The following is a 20,983-nucleotide window of genomic DNA, read 5'->3' on the forward strand; positions in this document are numbered from 1 at the left end:
TGTATGTGTGTATTCGTGCCTCGATGCACGACCGTGCGATATACAGTTACTTATATAAGATTTTCGTTGACGTTTCAATTAAATGAGGGGTAGGATATAATTCTTTTGAAAATCTCAAGATGCGGTTTTTATAAAATCTTTAAAATAACAAGTTTTATCTAAAACTTTTTATCTTTTATACTGCATGTATTTTACGTAATAATGTAATATAATAACTGTTTCTTGGTACAGGACGATAGCATGCTTTATTTATTTGAGATTGAAGGGCGGTCGACGCAGGCGCGACTCGCGACAGAACGGCTTCGCGCGGCGACGCTCAGTCTCGTCCGTCGCAATCCAGTGCAGATATACGTGCAATTACCCTGTCAACAGTGCTTAAAATCTCCGTTCGTGCTCTCGTGCCGTGTATGTTGGCACGCAGTGATCGATAACCCTCGTCGACGAACACACTGCCGTCGATCGCGACGCATTCCGCGATTGTCGAAAGAAGAGAACGAAAAAAAAAGAGAAAGAACTAGCAGGCGAAAAGAGCGAGAGCGGAAAAGTTCAGAGCGCGCGGTGATAAATTCGGCGCACTGGATGATTTGAATCGACCGTTACCGGTGTCGCGAAAGTGAGCAAGCGAAGAAACCCGGAACACAGTGTGAAGTTTAGCAAGTTTGGACAGTGAATCCGGTACGTGCCGTTCTCCGATACAACGCGCGCGGAAGGTGATACTTAAGAATATCGTCGATGTACAACGATCGCGTTCGTTCGAATAAGTAACAGTAGTCGACGAGGGAAAAAGAGAGCGTATCGTGACACCAGAGACAGATGTGGTGCCGCGTAATTCGGCGTAGTTTCGTTTACGCGTTTCGTTAACCGCCGCGCCGCGAGTGGTGTATCAGTGCGCCTGTAAATTCAAAGAAAGTCCGGTGGTGAACTCTTCGAGGAAATTCGACACTCCGTGGACTTCTTACGCGTTATCAAGATGAAGACTCGCCACCTGTGGCTAGAAGCGGCCATCGTTTTCTTCGCAATAACAAGTAAGTGGTGGACATTGAAAAATAATCTCTCGCGTCTTTTTGTGAAATGAATCTCGCGTATGTGTGTGTATGTGTGTATTCGTGCCTCGATGCACGACCGTGCGATATACAGTTACTTATATAAGATTTTCGTTGACGTTTCAATTAAATGAGGGGTAGGATATAATTCTTTTGAAAATCTCAAGATGCGGTTTTTATAAAATCTTTAAAATAACAAGTTTTATCTAAAACTTTTTATCTTTTATACTGCATGTATTTTACGTAATAATGTAATATAATAACTGTTTCTTGGTACAGGACGATAGCATGCTTTATTTATTTATTTATTTATTTTTTTTTTTTTTTTTGATGGTGCGACAAATATTATTCTTTAAATATTTTTATTTAATTATATAACATGACTATCATATTTTCCTGTATCGTAAGACACGATAGAATTTTATCTATTTCGATGTTGATTTATTGAATGAGTCAGTATATATGTGGATTTTATATTAGTCAGCAAAGATATAGAGAACAGATATAAAATAATATATATTAGAAATTGTAACAAATTCTCTCATAAAATTCATTAAAAAAATTGTTGAAAAAAAAATATAGTCACACAAAATGTGCTTTTGTTAAAAAGAAAATCTGTCTCAAAATTTGTTGAAGAAGATATCGTTAAAGCTTGATAACATGAAAATACCTTCGTCATCATAATAATATTACCATTGTCTCTCACAATGAGAGCATAATAAATATTTTCCATCTCCTTTTTCAAACGGCAACTCGCCAAGACGCCCCGGCGTTTCGCGCTTGCAGACAAGGGGATTCGGCCCCTTGGTGGAAACGAAAAACGGGGGTGATGACTGTGTAAAATGCGGAAAAGTCTTCTCGTAAAGTAGCTCTCCCGCTGGTTACATCGTCGCGTTTCAGCGCCCATCGCGCTGCACGACGCCACTGACAAAAGGGAGATATAACATTCGTGGATGGCCCGCGCATTTTAGCGCGTGTTTCTCGCCGCTTTTACGACGGTCTTCCTTGTTAATGCGAATGGTAGCGGGACCAGTCAGCGAACAAGTTACGATACAGATCCTTTACATTACAGACCCTTAGCATGCCGCGCGAATTTCAGCGTCGAATCATTGAGTCACGTGGTATGTAAAATGGCATTAAACTTGTAGATCTTTTATTCTTAAAGAAATTGTACTTACATTTTTTTTGGTGGCACCGATTGTGCAAGAAAATTCGAGATATGTTCAGCTAAAGCTATAGTTGTTTCTTTCCTATATTTTGATATTTTTTCTCTTTGGAAAAATCACGCCAATTATATCGAAACTTACATGAAATAATTAATCTTTTCACGTTAAAACATATTGTTTTTTTTGTGTTTGTAGATGAACAAAATATTAATTTACTGCGGTTGCGATATATATTGTTCATATTTTCATATAACAATAGTTGCACGTAATTGGTATGGAAATAACGATGACACAAATTGGTAGCACGAAAAAAAGAAAGTTTAGATTACAATTGTTTTTTAAAATTTTCCATTGGCAACGCATACTCTTTTTTTAATAATGAAAAATATTAATATCGTTTCATTTTCTGTTTCTGTATTCTATTAATGGTTTGTGTGAAACTATTTTAATTTCTACTCATTTTTATTCCTGTTCAGGAAAATATCGTTAAATGACGAATACGCACGCTGATAATTTAGACATTTTCAGAGAGTTTTGCTGGCGTTAAAGAAGGGTACAAGTTCTTGTGCCGCAGAGAGAGTATCTAACCGATAGCTCAATTTCGAACGTTTAATTAAGGGTCTGCATCGTGCTTAATTCGACGTCTCTATCGTTGCGCCGCGGACGATTTCTAGACGTTATCGGTGGCAGCTCGTTTCCCTTTGCGTGGAAATTCAAATGTGGAGAAGGACAGTCTCTGAACCCTCCACGACGGTCCCTTTTCCCGCGTCACTCGTAGTAGCTTGATTACAATCGCGAAACTCCATTGTCACTCCCGCGCAAACTCATTTGATTTCTCTTGACTCTTTTTCAACGATTGCCGTGTTTGCTGGGAGGAAAATGAGAACGCAGAGGGGTCGAAGTAGGCAACGGAAGACTGAATGTTTGAAGGAAGTATGGAATCAACGGATTGCCGTTTTTAGAATAGCGTAGGAGTCTGGTTTTTAAACTAACACACAAAAAAAGTTTAATAATTTTATTTTTTTTCGAGAAATATTAATTATGGTAGTTTTAGTAATTTTTCTGCATACGCGACTTTTGATTCATTTAATATAAAGATAAAGGGCTTCATTTTTTAAAGTAATGTAATACTTTGTTTCTTTTTACATACAGTTTTAAAGGATGTACTAGAGAGCCGAATCTCAAAGCTCTAGAAAGAGCAAGGAGTCGAATCCGCTCAAGTAGCTCCGGAGATGCAACTGCCCCATTCAATAACCTGTACAAGAATAGTAGGCTGAGAAAGATTCGCCTGCTGCTGAGAGTTAATAAATTAAGATCAATCAATAACTCATCATAATTGTGATCAAAGATTCTCATTGATCTTCCCAACCGAAAGCTCAATCCACGAAAAAAGCGATGCTGAATACGCTCAATAAGAGTGATATGGTTCAACCGATAAGGATCCCAAACAACAGATGCGTACTCAAGTTGTGGCCTGACTAAGGTGCAAAACAGCAATTTTATCTTACTAATCTGTTTAAAATGTTTACCGCAGCGATTAATGAAACCCAGCTTCTTAAAGGCAGAGCTCGTGATAGACCGAATATGTGCATCAAAAGAGAGATTTCTACTGAATACAACGCCCAGATCACGAACATCATCAGCGACTAAAAGATTAACTCCGTCCAATCTATAGTCAAAGGATAGAGCATTTTTTTATGGCTGAAGTGAACAACAAGACACTTAGATAGGTTAAAAAACAGATTATTGATTTTACTCCAAGAGTTTAGATCATCCAAATCGTGTTGAAGACAGAGAGCATCATCCACAGTGTTAACCTGCCGAAAAATTTTGAGGTCATCGGCGTAGAGTAGAAATTTTGAAAATTTATAAATCTATATAAATCTATATATAATTATCTATTATATATATATAAGTACCGTCTGTCTGTCTGTCTGTCTGTCGGACCGCAAACTATTTCTACATTTATGGATCGATTTTCTCGAAATTGGTACCAAAATTTTGCTAATTTTTCACGCACCCACACACTATATTCCACATTTATGGACCGATTTTCTCGAAACTGATACCAAAATTTTGCTACCATTTTTCACGCACCCACACACTATATTCCACATTTATGGACCGATTTTCTCGAAATTAGTACCAAAATTTTGCTAATTTTTCGGGGATGGCTACTATGCGGTTTTTTTTTACTTTTTCACTACCACCCACCCACCCACGCACCTACACACTATGTTTCACATTTATAGACCGATTTTCTCGAAATTGGTATCAAAGTTTTGCTAATTTTTCGGGGATGGCTACTATGTGGTTTTTCTTTAGTGTCACACCTTTTATTCGAAAAGGGTATAATAAAAAATAAAAAAAAAGTTAAATTAAATATTTATAACATTTGCGAAATTTAAATCAATAATTAAAGGAACTAAAAGGGAAATTGTTAAAGTTAATATTGATAAATTCAGCAATTAAGAGAATCTTATTTCAAAAAATCACAAATTTTTTTGGAAAAATATAGTATATAGAGAGGTTTTATAAATAGAAAAATTATAAAAATAAATTATAGCAAATAATAGTGGATTAATGGTGAATACATAATAATAGTGGATTAACGGTGAGTACGTCAATCGTGAAAAAAAATATGTGAATAAATAATAAAAAATATAACATCTATTATATGCTAGGTAAAATATTGAAGATGGATACACTTTGAAGCCTGCGCGAAGCGCGGGCCTAAAAGCTAGTAATATATAAATCTTGATTTCCATAAAAATAATTTTTGTGTATATTTACATAAAAAAGATTAATTATATAGATTGCTCGTTTATAGCCGTTTAATATAAAAATTGCGTTATACTAATCGTCTTCTATGAAAACTCTTTGACAATATTTTATTTCATTAAATTTGTGGTGCATTATACGCTATACCATATATACAATATGCATGTTAGATAAAGTAATTTGTTTAAACTTATAAAGGGGAAGTAATAATAATTCTCGGCTTACGCAATTAGTGAGTTAAAAAAACTCACTACCAGCAGGATGAAAACGAGGAGAATTTGTAAACTAGAGCCGCGCGCTCAACAAAGGATCGCCAACATTTAATGTGAGAGAATTACGCTCGCACTTGTTTTACACGAATTTATTTACACGCCTAGCTGTCGCGAACGCATTAACCGCCCGAATCGAGAATTACGTGTATGGAGTTTAATTACAATTTTGATGAGGGCGGTGTTAAGCCAGGAATATCACGACCAAGTGCTTCGCGTAGATGCGCGCATACGCAGCATGCTGATCTGCCGAGACACGGTTGCGGCATTAGGCGGTTCCCAGTTGACGCTCTCGTGAGACAGGTGGCTTAATTAATTACAGGAGAGAGAAACGAATTTTTAAAGCCTTTTTATTTTACTATCGAAACTATCAACTCTAAACGCCACGATGTTAGGGCAATTTAGTGCGTATTTCGGGAACTTCACAGAGTTACTTGGCTTTGCTCGCGCATCCAGTTGCGCTTCGGGAACTACCTTTAGTACCGGTGTTGTTTAAAGCCAGTCAACGCGCGTATTGGAAGCGAAACCGCTGTCGTGAGTAGTTATAATTGAGAGACTGCGCTATCGGAATGAGCTGCAAGCGACCAAGAATATTATTCGCGGATTCAAAATTTAGCGCTGGAAATGACAAATTAAACGCAAACTTCCGTCGCAATCGCAAATATTTCGAAGAATCAAGGAGACGTAATTTAATTTTTTATTTAGATGGTAGGAGAGTTGCATAAACAAAAGAAATAATAAAATATTTTTTTTAATATTATTGTTATATTACGTTATTATTTTATATTTTCACATTATTATGTTGCTGCGTTTATTGTACGTTTGCAAATATTAAAATATAAATATTAATAGCAATATATTCAGAATACTATTTTATGGAACAAATACATTATGGGTTTCTTGCTGCTTCTTGTCGCGACCCATAATAATATTGTTCTTGCTAGGCATGGTGATATTAATCTTAATCATTGTAACTATGATATTCGGTGATTATTCACATTAATTTAGTTTGTGATATAACAATTTTATTTTAATATAATAATGTTAAAAAATAATATATCATAATCAATATGTTTTTATATTCTCTCGCGAAATTTTTCTCGATTGTAATTAATTTGAATTATTAAGAAACAAATATGATACAAGCGCATATATATGTGACTGTGCAAAACAAAATAGTTAAGACACCTGAAATACGTTTTTTTCTTATTAACATCATACTCGCAATCGTAAAATCCTTATTATCACGCATATACAAAGTCTAATACAAATGGCTTGCCGTCGTGCTACGTGTCGCATGATAACATCGTTGCTGTCAGACTCGCTAATATTAATCTTAATCATTGGCTTCTGTGGCAGTAACTGCCGTGTCCGGTGATTATCCACATTAGCTTGGTTTGTCATGTACCATTTGTATTTGGCGAACTTGCTGTACTTACCTAAATTAACGTATTACGTGATCTCAAATAAATTTCCCTTTGGAATATAGATATGTTTAAAATATTGATCAAAATTTATGTAAAACGTAAATACGCTTTTCGTAAAACGTAAATATGCTGCAGTTTGCAATATCAAAGCCTCTTTGTTCATTGCACATTTATCGTATTTTTAAAAGCTCAATCAAGCAGATTGCAATATATTTTACTTTTTTCTATATTTTTTCTATCCCGTTTGCGCATGTTTATTGGGTGAGATTTTATGCGTATCTGACAGAATAATATGTACGCTATAAATGTTTATAAAAGATACAAAGCTTTATTGTCTATATATATAAAAAATATGGCGGTTTGAGGCAAATTAAGAGAATAAAATCGTAATAATTAAGATTAAAAGAAAAAATGCATAAATCTGTTTATATGTTAACGGAAAAATTCTATTCTTTATATAATATTTTTATTTTTGTAAAGAAGCATTGTAGCAAGTTGTTAGAGAGAAGAGAGAAAAATATATAACATCAGGATTAAAAATTATTATCTATTTGATTAGTTATATTAGCTCTCTCTATTTGAATTCCTTCAAGTTTTATACTTCATTTCTATTTTTTTTATTTTTCTATTTTCATTTCATTTTTATTTTTCATTCAAGTAATCTTTTATTTTTTTAAATCATATTGAGACTAGATTATAAAAACATCTATTTCATTTTTCTCTATCTATTATATTTTATTTGGTGAAATTTTGAAAACGTACTTTGATCCTTAATTCCATGCGTTGTTGCATATAAAACAGACCGCATTCAAAAACAGACAATACAACGAAAGAGTAAAAACAAGGAACACGACCGATGCTTTTCGGGACTGTATTATAAGCTGCACATTTTTCCATCAACCTAAAAGTTTCGGAATGCTATTAATTTTTTTTTTCTATCCTGGTACCGTAATGAACTTTATAATCCTCTGTGCTCAAATAAGGGCGCAGGTAAACTTTGTTTTAAATACCTCATCCGCAAAAAAAATCCCAAGGTTTCATTATCAAAACTCGGATCGGCTTACCGGTTAAATATATGGTGGTGTTTTATTTTTAGGGATGATTTTTTTTTATAATAAAATGATAACTGTGTGTATGCGATAAATCTATCTTTTTTACAATTGCTATTGTTTTATAAATAATAAAAGATAGGAGCGTTTCATCGCTGAAAAGGACATGTACAAAACAATTTCACAGCATTTCGTAAGTTAAAATAATTATAATTAAAATGATTTTACGTAATTTGTTTTCTTCATTTAAAAGCCAAAGTTAATATCATTTTTTACAATAAGTTTAATCATAGTTAAAATAAATCTCTCAATTAAAATATTTTAAATAAATTAAAAATTTCATTTACGGTTTAATACTTTCCCTAAAATTTACTTACATTACACAATTTTTTTCAGATGATATTAAATCGAGCATCAAAAATGAATCGTGTAAAATTGGTTTAATACTCGAGCGAGATTACCTTTTTGTTCAAAATATTAAAAAGCTCATACGAGATTCAAACAGCACAAGTCAAGCATTTTAATTGGAACATATTTGCCAATCTCGAGATATAATTTAAACGGAAGTCTCTGTTTTCCCGAAAACCGATCTCGTTCGAGCCTTTCTGGAAGCTCGAGCATAGTCCGGCACTTCCGGAAGACTTTCGCGATATCCGTACAATGTCAATCTTTGATCGTAAAAGTATAAGTTATCTCGTTAAACTCTGGAGAATATTTTCCAATAACTAGAAAACTCCTCTTTGAAACTCGTAGAGCCGAGGATTGCCTTCCGTTCGAGATTAAGAGCGGCGGTTTTTTGTAAAAATGGGATGGCGAGCGTTCGTTCCACCTGGCGATCCGACCAGTTGAAAGGAATGCCCTCGCACGCACCCACACACATGCCGGAAAATAAAAGGGGTACGGAAAGAGGTGTCACTGTCTTTAATGTGGACGATGCGACCGTCGACCGGAACCTCGGACGAGGGCTGTAATTTCATCTCGCATTAGCCGACGAAAGACCCCGCGGGATACAGTGAATGCGTCTTATGGTTCGCCTCCTCTATGCGACGTTACCAAGGCGAGTAAAAAACGGGAGCGCTTTGAATGAACCTTGCACTTTCCTCTCTTTCGCTCATATTTTAATTGCGGTATAGTTGCGCGTCTCGCCCGCGGCTCTGTATAACCGTGATGATGACAGCGTCAACGATGCGACCGGTCTCAAAAAGATACGCGAAATGCAAGCCAGACGTGTCGGTTAAAGGAGCTCTGTATAACAATTTAGTTACGGTTACACGTGAATTGTATGTGTATAATAATATCCATTTATTCTCTGTTCTGTAAATATCCTAACGTGTCTGTGCACTTGATAAATTACCACAAGTGCAAGATGATTCTCAAATGATTTTAACACGTGCGTTTTAAAGGTCCGAAAGATAATAGTAACAACATTATTATGTTTTTAGCATTAAAAGAGTATTAAAAATTATTGAGTATTTATGCAATCTAGAAAACTAAAAATTTTATCCGAACTGAAAGTATTTAAGTGTATCTAACTAATTATTATAATAAAAGAATCTGAATCAAAAGAACTATTTAATTGATTATCTAACTTAAAAAATTGAAATTTTATGAACATTTTAAATCACATTTGAGTATATTGCCAGACTTTGAAATTAGTTATTTTATATACGAGGTTCTTCGAGTCTTAGATTCGTCTTTGTACAATTTCACTAGATTACAAAAAGGAACTATCATTACGAGACGAATACAGACAGTGCAACGTGCACATGGAAACAAAGGATTTGTCAATTTTCGTCTTTATTCCTGAGGGAGAGGCCTCGATGTAGGAAAAGAGGTAGCGGGGAAAGAAGTAAAAAGGAGGTCGGCGGAAAAGAAACACGAAACTGTAGCGCAATGAGTCTTTGGAGACTCGTGCCAGGTAAACGTCTTGGATCTGTCGAAGCTTCGAAGCGAAAAGAGACACTCGGCGGGAAGAATCGAGGTTTTATATAGATACACGGCGATTTATTTCTCTAACGGCAGGTTGACAAGAATTCTCGTTATCGTGAACAAACTATTTTGCCGAGAACCTATCGAAAATTGTTAGAACGGTTAGTTGGATCGTCTTAACTTTTAACAATTTACAATGTTGTAAGAGCGCGCTACTTGATTTTTATACTTTTATTTGTTGATATGAAAATATTAATGCAACATGATGATGATTAAAATTGAAGCGCGAGCAGTCTTAAATATTTTCTTAAATACATATTTCTCTTTAAACTTTATTACTTTTATCAAAGTATTGTATTATTCTAATTGATAGCTTTATATATTACATTACTTTCTATTGCATTTTCATACGCGTTTAATTCATACACAATTGCTTCAAATGATTGAACTTGATAAAATTGATGACGTTTGTACTGCATACTAAACGTAGGAAACACTTAATGATTACGCGAGCTACAGCGAACAATAAGTATCACATAACACTCGTGATTACATTATGACTTTAATACCAAGATGAGTAAAGATTAACAGAACTTACGAACTCGAATCGCGCTCGCAGACGCAATGGTGTTGGCTAGTAACCGAAGTTATCGTTGCTAACCCCACCAAGTACAGGAGCCTCATTTACAATTCAGTAAGCTTTGTAATATTCGTATACGGCATAATGGATTCAGTTCGAAGTAGTCGCGCTATCGTTACCAAGAGCGTGTCATGCACACGCCTACTAAACTAACACAGAAGACTACTTATAATTTATACTGGCATGAAGTAAATGGCGAAGAGAGAGAGAGAGAGAGAAAGAGAAAGAGAGAGAGCCGCAATGAAGGACTAATATATCTTCACATATAATAATTTTCTCGATATTTATGCGCTTTCGTTTTATTCGCAATTAAGATATTTTTTTCATAACGATACATAAGTTGAGAACGAATATTATCATAATCGATCTCGTCTCCAACTTTTAACGCGCATGAGCAAGAAGTTTTTCTTGCCTAAGACAACTTTCCAAACTTTTAAATGACTTCGCGGTTCTTCTCGTTCCACGTTAAATTACCCATGATTTCAGAGATGTTTGCGCGCATAAATTTCCTTGGTTGCATTGACTTGGCAAACCGTGCGCGTATACATAGTTTGGAATGGTAACGCTTTTCACATTATGGATCCCCCAAGAGAGTAACAGAGAAATGATAAGAATAACACACAGCCTTTCCATGAATGCAATAGGAATTCGAGAAAATGTATTTTATATTATTATTTCTTACGAGTAAGTTGTTATCAGTTTTACAAGGAATGTGAGAAGTATTTGGTGCAAATATTTTAAGTAGATAATACGGCGAAAGTTTCTACTTAAAGGTTGAAAACTTTCAACCATCTTAAGGGTCGCTTAATCAAATTTTCTATCCAGAAAAAAGAGATCACATCGCATATAATATTAATGAAGAAAGAGAAAGGAGGGGGAGGAGAGAGAGTTATTGATATATTATTACATAATTTAAGAAGTATTTAATTGCACATTTATATTTAAATATCAAATATTGAAAGCGATGTAACATGTATACAATAGGGGAGTAACTTCCAAATTTGCCGAAAGAATTTATATTTTGTTTTATTTCTATTTGTATTTTTTTTTCTTTTTTTTTACTCACATGTATACATACACAACATACGCAAGTCTCTAACGTCGAGACCACTTCTACAAATTAGCTAATACGCTGAATGCTACATATCGAAAGCTTTCCCGTATAAATTTATTTGTTTTCGACCGATTTTTTTGATTGTTTTGTACATTTCAAGCTGCGTGCGTGATATTTTTGTTGGAAGGGAAATTTTTTTTTTTCAATATAGTATTGAATTAACAATTATAAAATGACTCTGATGTCTAAATTTGAGACCAACAAGGATAAAAAAGGATATGATAAACTTTAAATATTTTTTTATTTTATTATTTGAAGAGTAAACATCTATTACACATATATTAAACATATATGCGTATATACAGGGTGCGGCGTTTATAGTGACGCGGGCATATTTTTCGGAAACGAAGTGAGATATCAAAAAATGTTTCAGACAAAAGTTGCATGGTTTCGAGGGGGCCACATGATAAAAATATGGATTTGACCTTAAGTAGTCTTTTCAAGGTGAGGTCAATGTGGTCGATGTTTTCCTTAATGGAACTCCCCATTTTTTATTACATATTCTTATAGCTTATCCCGAGAGCTTTCCAAAACACTATAATAAAGTATTTTTTCATTAAATACTTTTTGAGTTATTTTATATTTTAATCTGACATATTTTGATATAAAAAATAAAATATCTCGTAAAATATTTAGTTTTCGAGAATCTTACCGTAATACTTTTATGTACAGAATAATGAGACAAATCAATCAGTAAAAAAAAATAATTGTTTTTAAGAAAAAATATGTAATTATTTACAATGTATTTTTTAAAACAATTATTTGTTTTTTTCTTTACACTAATTGATTTGTCTCATTATTCTGTACATAAAAGTATTACGGTAAGATTATCGAAAACTAAATATTTTACGAGATATTTTATTTTTTATACCAAAATATGTCAGATTAAAATATAAAATAAACTCAAAAAGTACTTAATGAAAAAATACTTTATCATAGTGTTTTGAAAAGCTCTCGAGATAAGCTACAAGAATATGTAATAAAAAAAGGGGGGTTCCATTTAAGAAAACATCGATCACATTGACTTGGCCTTGAAAAAGTCACTCAAGGTCAAGTCCATATTTTCATCATGTGTCACCCTTGGAACCCTACAACTTTTGTCTAAACCATTTTTTAATATTTCGCTTCGTTTCCGAGAAATATGCCCGCGTCACTATAAATGCCGCACCCTATATATATCCTAAATTTCTCAAGATGTTTCTGTAGAACATACGCGAAAATTTCGGTCATGATCACACGGAAGTAAAATCGGAAGTTACTAAAAATACGAGTAATGGAACGGCCGTGATTTATCGAAAATGTGTTCTCAAGATAATCGAAGCAAATCGCGCATACATCGATTTGTTTATTTGTACGCATACGTCAATCCGCGGAGATACGTTTGATCGATTTCGACATGTTTGCCTGAACCCAAAGGGATCCATGCATGGGCGTTTCCGGTAGAAGTGTTCGTATATTTTCTTAAATGAAACCCCCCATTTTTTATTGCACATTCTTGTAGCTTACCTCGAGAGTTTTTCAAAACACTATAATAAAGTATTTTTTCATTACGTACTTTTTGAGTTATTTTATATTTTAATCTGACATATTTTGATATAAAAATTAAAATATCTCGTAAAATATTTAGTTTTCGATAATCTTACCGTAATACTTTTATGTATAGAATAATGAGACAAATCAATTAGTGTAAAGAAAAAAACAAATAATTGTTTTAAAAAATACGTTGTAAATAATTACATACTTTTTCTTAGAAACAATTATTTTTTTTTACTAATTGATTTGTCTCATTATTCTGTAGATAAAAGTATTACGGTATGATTATCGAAAACTAAATATTTTACGAGATATTTTATTTTTTATATCAAAATATGTCAGAATAAAATATAAAATAACTCAAAAAGTACTTAATGAAAAAATACTTTATTATAGTGTTTTGAAAAGCTTTCGAGATAAGCTACAAGAATATGCAATAAAAAAAGGGGGGGTTCCATTTAAGAAAATATCGATCACATTGACTTGGCCTTGAAAAGGTCACTCAAGGTCAAGTCCATATTTTCATCATGTGTCCTCCTCTGAACCCTACAACTTTTGTATAAAACATTTTTTTCCATCTTGCTTACTTTGCGAGATATTTGCGTGCGTCACTATAAATGCCGCACCCTGTATACATTCCCTTAATTTTTATATTATTCTGACAAATTTAATGGGCTAGATATTTTTACTAAATATTTAACTACCAAGAAATTTACGTTGAAAACGAGGGAGTTGTGGAGAATTATAGCCATAATACAGTCTCGCACTCTTGAGAAAAATATTCACGCCGCGGTATTCGTGGTTTCTGCGAGCGTGTCAGACGAAACGCGCGGCGAGTGCGCGCAAGTGGAACCGCGAGGATTGTAAAGAGACAAGCGCGAGACTGAGGAAAAAGAAAGATCCCGCGTATAATTTTAGCGACGTGCGTAAACGTTAAGAGATGGCATACGCCGAGGGTGAAGATGGTTTAATAATATACACGGGACCGTCCAACTGGCGCGAATGCGATAATAAACGATGCGACGTATACGAGTGTGCGCGCTGATACGACGCGTCTTTTGCGAGGTGGATTTATGTGATTATTGCCGTTGCAGCCGTTGCAAGGGAACTAAGGGAAAGAATGCGGTCGTCGGTCCTCGGTATAGCAGATGCGAGTACAGTTTCTTTTTACATCTTCGAATAAAAATATACAATCGTAATTGGAATAAAATAATAAATACCACGTACTGTATACGAATTGATGATTTGAAACGTAAGAAAACATGTATATCTGATATAAAATATACAATAATATTTATAATTCTCGAGGAAAATTTTACACCATTAATATATCAGGTATTGGAGATAAAATTCTTGTTTATTATTTGTCATCATTGAGAATTCGGCCTTATTTGACTATACGAGCCGCGAGATTTTACCGTTATATCGTCGATATCGTTGCCGCCCATCAATCTTTCCCGAGTACTTGCGGAACATACGTTCTTGTCTGTCCAAAACAGCGTGCGACGTTTGACCGTGCGTGCGAATATTGCGACGATATAACGCGTGTACCGGAATACTTGGTCGTGCGTTACGTCTCTCGCGGTATATATATGTTCTGCAAAAATATTCCGCGAGACTTCAGCTCTGGTACTTTATTGCTTCGCTACGGTCCGTCCTAAGAATACAGTAAACGGACGCTGCGCATCACGAAATTATTCGAAACTCACGATGGCAAAAGTAACGCATGCAAAATGACGTATCTCGGCCGGTTTTTTATCGGCGCAAAAATTCGCAGTGTTGTTCACGTCCGACCGTTGCACCGTGATACTTTCGGATACAGAATACATTATTTTGTAAAAATAATGAAGGATGCGAAAGGCAGAATACAAGATACATAGAGAGGAACGGAATGTTAACAAAATTGTATGTATTATTGTACAATCATTCCATAAAGATCGCACAATTATTCTGTTAAATAATCTTCAACTGTAGCGCGGTTGCCCCCTTTTGCATAGCGCAAATATTTGTTTGCCGCGATACTTTTTGGGAAAATATTAGCCGCGGTAAGAACGCTCGTGTGGTTTTCTCGTTAGAAAACGAGTCGGCGCGCTGTTGGGCATCGTTGAATTTCAAGGCGAGGCAATGCCGAAGGGATTCTGGCGCGAAGTATGCGGCAGGGCGAGCGCGGATTTCTTTTTTGCTGCGGAATAACTGCGAGAGAAATGTCGTGGTTGCTGCGGCAAAGCACGCAACCTCGACCCTAACGTTATCAAAATTCCAACTGTCTCGCCTTCCTCTCCTCTATCCATCGCTCCCTCTCACACATGCTCCCCCTCCCTTCCCCCCCCCCCTCTCACTCTGTCTCTCTCTCTCTCTTTCCTGTAGTACCTGCTGATGCTGTGCTACAAAACGCCCCAGTGAGCGGGAAGCATTTCCCACGGCACTCCACGAGGTGAACAGAAAGGCCAGGCGATGTCTGGGGGGGAGGGAAGGGGACTTCGTGCATAATTCGGCAAGAAATCCCACGAGATGGTGGAAACCGTTCGAGTAGCGCGCGAGATTTTCTTACCGTGTACGCGCCTTAATTAATCCCCTTTCAATTAGACGCCACGCCCTTCTTCATGCTGTGACAAAGTCCCAAAGGCGCGGAAGCTAATGTCTGCATCTGCAGTTAACACCTTCTCGAGAACGTGTAGATTCGAGCGGTATGTTTGATTACCGCTCCCCTTTTGCAGTGATTTGTAGTTGTCCGACACAAATTGGCGTGATTTAAAGCATGGTATTATTAACGTTATTTAATTGCGTAATAAAATAATTAAAAGAACAATTTTTTTTTAATTTGCTGTAAATCAATTCTTACAAACGCTGTCGTTGTGATTTATATTATAATCCCCGTTAAAAAAGAAAAAAATAATTTATCAATTTTTATAGATATATATGATGCGTTTGCAGATATAAAAAAATTAGTTTATTATAATCGTATTAATATTAATAGTATTATGGATCTGTATAATCACCTATTGAAAAATATATTAATTATTAGCGATAGATATATTTATAGAATGAATATATATTCACATTCGTTTTATATTATTACGATGTTATTACGATGATATCAAGAGAACTTATAACCTCAACGTACTACATGAGAAGAGGGTCTCGTGTTATATATATGACACCTATGCTTATCATCACACTTGAAATTTGGTTGTTGTACAGCGCGTAGAACGATATATTTTAGCTATCTCTGATTTTAATCATAAATATATACACATGCTTTCTTTTGAAATTCAAACGTATGTAGGATGTTTCAACATTAACATCATTTTTATTTGTGAATTTTTTGAAATCTGCATCAATTAAAAATCAAACAAAAATATTGTTATAAAATATCTTTAAACTCCACACTTTTAGCATTGAAAAATGAAATCTTTTTAGATAAAAGGATAAGGGAATCAAAATTAATGGATACAAATATTATAATGAAATTTTTAAAATTTTTAATGTTCTTTTTTTTAATAGAATATTAATTTTTATTAAAGGATTTATGTTAATTTATATTAACATTTAAAATTGAGAACTTACAAGGAAGCATATAATGTTCAAATTTGCTTATGGCTATTTTACATCAAAATCAAAAAATTCATAGCGTCGGAGAAAGTATCGATAATTTGCTTATGGCTATTTTACATTAAAATCAAAAAATTCATAGCGTCGGAGAATGTATCGATAATTTTAGAATTGTCCGTACATCCAGATCACAGACGCACGCGCGCGCGCACACAGCGTAAAACATTTTCGATATAAGTACAGCGTATCAGGTGTGTTGAACTTACTATATCATGCTAATTATTTTTGGATTCTTGTAGTTAACTGTGTGGTTGGGCGAAAACTTTATGGGGAAAGCAATTATTAGTCTTCTCAATTTTCAACATTATATTTCTTGGTAATTAGGTATTTAATGAAATTTGTATTAAACTTAGATTATACCTAGATACATACTTGAAATTAACTCAAAACAAGAGTTTATTAAATATTAATACGTTCTAATTTAATAAAACCTTTGAATTATTTATAATTATCGTCGTTTCAACAATCGTCATCCTTTTTAGTTTTGGTTGAAAAGTGCTTTAGTGGTTATGGAATTTCTATATACTTGTCTGTAATTAAATTGTACTCTTTACATGTTGGACGATACTTTACATTTCACATATCTCTCGACATTCATCAATTAGTGTGTGTAAACGCACAAATATTGATTTATATATTATGGTATAACAATCGTAAAATTAAATTAATTAATATTTGTTCGCGAATTTGTTACTGCGAAGCAACGGGCGTGATAATTTTGACAGATTTTAATAAAAATAAAGTTGAAGTGTTCGCATTTTTTAAATTATTTTTCGAGCGGATTGATCATGCGTAAAACTAACGAAAAATTGTCGAGAGATTATTGAACGAAAATGTTAGCTTTCTAGAGAAAAATAGTTGAATGGAAATGTTGATCTATCTCTGAGAAATGTTTTGATATTTTTCACGTTCCACAAGTTTTCCCGCAAAATATATCGTGAAAAATACTCAAATTCATGTCGAATTCCTATAAGAAAATTGTTCGTTCATGTCATTAATCATTGTGACTTATATTCTTTACGAAAGCAATAATAAATGATACGCATCCACCATAATTGTATTTACAGACGTCGATAAATTAACGATAGTTATCGCTATTTTGTGAAATTCCGTTAATAAGTTTTAGATCGTATTGGTGGTACGAATTCCTTCGTCGATATTCGGTATCGAGAAGAATAGTGGAAACAGCTAGTCCCTCGGGGTATCTGCAATATAGAGAAATGGAATCCAAGCGAATACTCACCGAAGCAGAAATAACTACACATGACTTGACAATTACTGGAATAAACCATGATATTTACAAGCATTACTACCACATATATGAATCTTCTCGATATCGGCAAAAATTGCGTGTAAATTGCTACTCACTGCAAATATCATCGCGCGGTGTAATTTTCTTGATTGCACAGTTTTGTATTTTTTGCAAAAATTAAACATACGGTTATATTAATCACTAAAATTTAAATATTAATTTTGATTTATATCTTATCTTGTAATAAAATATAGAGTTGTTCAAATAGAGAATTGCAAGATTCTGAAGAATTATATCTCTGACAATCTATTTTATGATCAAGTCGGAAATTGATTAATATTAAAGCTAGACACATAATTCACAATAGAGGCATCTTTAACAAATTTTAGCTCTTCTCGCATATGAAGGGTGAGTTTCGAGTAATTATCTATAGTCATGAGATTATAAAGTCCGCATATTCCCTGTGTAATTACCAGATCCTTATAGATTCAGGTAGTGTTTCGTACGTATATATGCCATGTTTTCTTTAGCGCTAATGCTGTTCTGAACGTTTAATCACTAGAAAGGATCGTGTTGAATGTTTGCCCACATAATCGTCAGAGTGTAATCGGCAGAACGAATCGTACTATGCATTTGAGTGGTATCAACTCTAGCGTATACCAAAATTCAATGCTATCTAATTGCTCACTTATGGCCGCATTCGCCAATTTAATTGCTCTACCGGGAGATCTTCGAGACGTCGAGTTCGCGAAGCGTCGGTCGTAGTTGAATGCAGAAAATTTGGGCAGTTAGAAACAAACTGTGTAATGTACGCAGCTACTACATGGCTGCTCCGAGACTAGTACTTCGATCGCTCCTAGTCGAGAGCGTGAATTCGCGGCTGGAAATTTCGCTCGTGAAGGGCAATTGGACGCGGTTATGCGAAAGAGAACCAACTACCGATGCAAATTGGGGATCAAATCCACTTTTGCTCCGCTATCTTCGAATGAAGTAAAATTTTCTAGTTTGTATGAGTCGCGTAAGATATTATTTTCATAATGTAATATTTTAATATATATATATATATATAGATGCAAATTGATCCACTTTTGCTCCGCTATCTTCGAATGAAGTAAAATTTTCTAGTTTGTATGAGTCGCGTAAGATATTATTTTCATAATTTCATAATTTAATATATATATATATATATATATATATATATATATATATATATATATATATATATATATATATATATATATATATATTAAAATATTACATTATGAAAATAATATCTTACGCGACTCATACAAACTAGAAAATTTTACTTCATTCGAAGATAGCGGAGCAAAAGTGGATTTGATCCCCAATTTGCATCGGTAGTTGGTTCTCTTTCGCATAACCGCGTCCAATTGCCCTTCACGAGCGAAATTTCCAGCCGCGAATTCACGCTCTCGACTAGGAGCGATCGAAGTACTAGTCTCGGAGCAGCCATGTAGTAGCTGCGTACATTACACAGTTTGTTTCTAACTGCCCAAATTTTCTGCATTCAACTACGACCGACGCTTCGCGAACTCGACGTCTCGAAGATCTCCCGGTAGAGCAATTAAATTGGCGAATGCGGCCATAAGTGAGCAATTAGATAGCATTGAATTTTGGTATACGCTAGAGTTGATACCACTCAAATGCATAGTACGATTCGTTCTGCCGATTACACTCTGACGATTATGTGGGCAAACATTCAACACGATCCTTTCTAGTGATTAAACGTTCAGAACAGCATTAGCGCTAAAGAAAACATGGCATATATACGTACGAAACACTACCTGAATCTATAAGGATCTGGTAATTACACAGGGAATATGCGGACTTTATAATCTCATGACTATAGATAATTACTCGAAACTCGCCCTTCATATGCGAGAAGAGCTAAAATTTGTTAAAGATGCCTCTATTGTGAATTATGTGTCTAGCTTTAATATTAATCAATTTCCGACTTGATCATAAAATAGATTGTCAGAGATATAATTCTTCAGAATCTTGCAATTCTCTATTTGAACAACTCTATATTTTATTACAAGATAAGATATAAATCAAAATTAATATTTAAATTTTAGTGATTAATATAACCGTATGTTTAATTTTTGCAAAAAATACAAAACTGTGCAATCAAGAAAATTACACCGCGCGATGATATTTGCAGTGAGTAGCAATTTACACGCAATTTTTGCCGATATCGAGAAGATTCATATATGTGGTAGTAATGCTTGTAAATATCATGGTTTATTCCAGTAATTGTCAAGTCATGTGTAGTTATTTCTGCTTCGGTGAGTATTCGCTTGGATTCCATTTCTCTATATTGCAGATACCCCGAGGGACTAGCTGTTTCCACTATTCTTCTCGATACCGAATATCGACGAAGGAATTCGTACCACCAATACGATCTAAAACTTATTAACGGAATTTCACAAAATAGCGATAACTATCGTTAATTTATCGACGTCTGTAAATACAATTATGGTGGATGCGTATCATTTATTATTGCTTTCGTAAAGAATATAAGTCACAATGATTAATGACATGAACGAACAATTTTCTTATAGGAATTCGACATGAATTTGAGTATTTTTCACGATATATTTTGCGGGAAAACTTGTGGAACGTGAAAAATATCAAAACATTTCTATATATATATATATATTCTCTCTCTCTTACTTTTAATATTCTTTTGAAGCAATAACAGCCAACAAATAAAATTTTGTAGTTGATTTATTTTTCTTTATATCCTTGTTTGAATGGTCTTTTTTGTTGGTATAATAAAGATAGAGAATAAAACAGATGCTTAAGCTAACGTGAGTCAGTTCTTCGACATTACTTTAATGCTTAAATGCGGATACTAACTTTTATTTTAACTTTATTTAGCTGTTTTACTTTGTGTGTCCGTAATAAAAAAAAAATAGACGTGTTGTATGAAATTGCAATGCATGGGGCAAACATTCGCTAATAAAAGCGCTCACTTTCACAGGGTGTCCGCAAAGCGACTCTCTCATCGACCGCTCTTTAATAGCTCGTATATGATAGACGTGTTTGCAATGCATGGGGCAAACATTCGCTAATAAAAGCGCTCACTTTCACAGGGTGTCCGCAAAGCGACTCTCTCATCGACCTCATCGACCGAGCTCGTATATA

General features: G+C 34.4%; 1 protein-coding gene across 1 annotated transcript in view; it reads left to right on the top strand.

Annotated features, from left to right (window-relative positions):
* Positions 1-299: 299 nt before the first annotated feature.
* The window catches only part of LOC115233966 (platelet endothelial cell adhesion molecule-like), a 142,260-nt gene continuing 121,576 nt past the window's right edge, over positions 300-20,983 (top strand). Inside the window, exon 1 of the mRNA XM_029804633.1 lies at positions 300-1,025. Coding sequence (XP_029660493.1) covers positions 971-1,025 — 55 coding nt within the window. The 5' untranslated portion in view covers positions 300-970. The remainder of the gene's footprint in view (positions 1,026-20,983) is intronic.

This window comes from Formica exsecta, unplaced genomic scaffold (assembly GCF_003651465.1).
Source record: "Formica exsecta isolate Colony F162 unplaced genomic scaffold, ASM365146v1 scaffold192, whole genome shotgun sequence".
NCBI lineage: Eukaryota > Metazoa > Arthropoda > Insecta > Hymenoptera > Formicidae > Formica > Formica exsecta.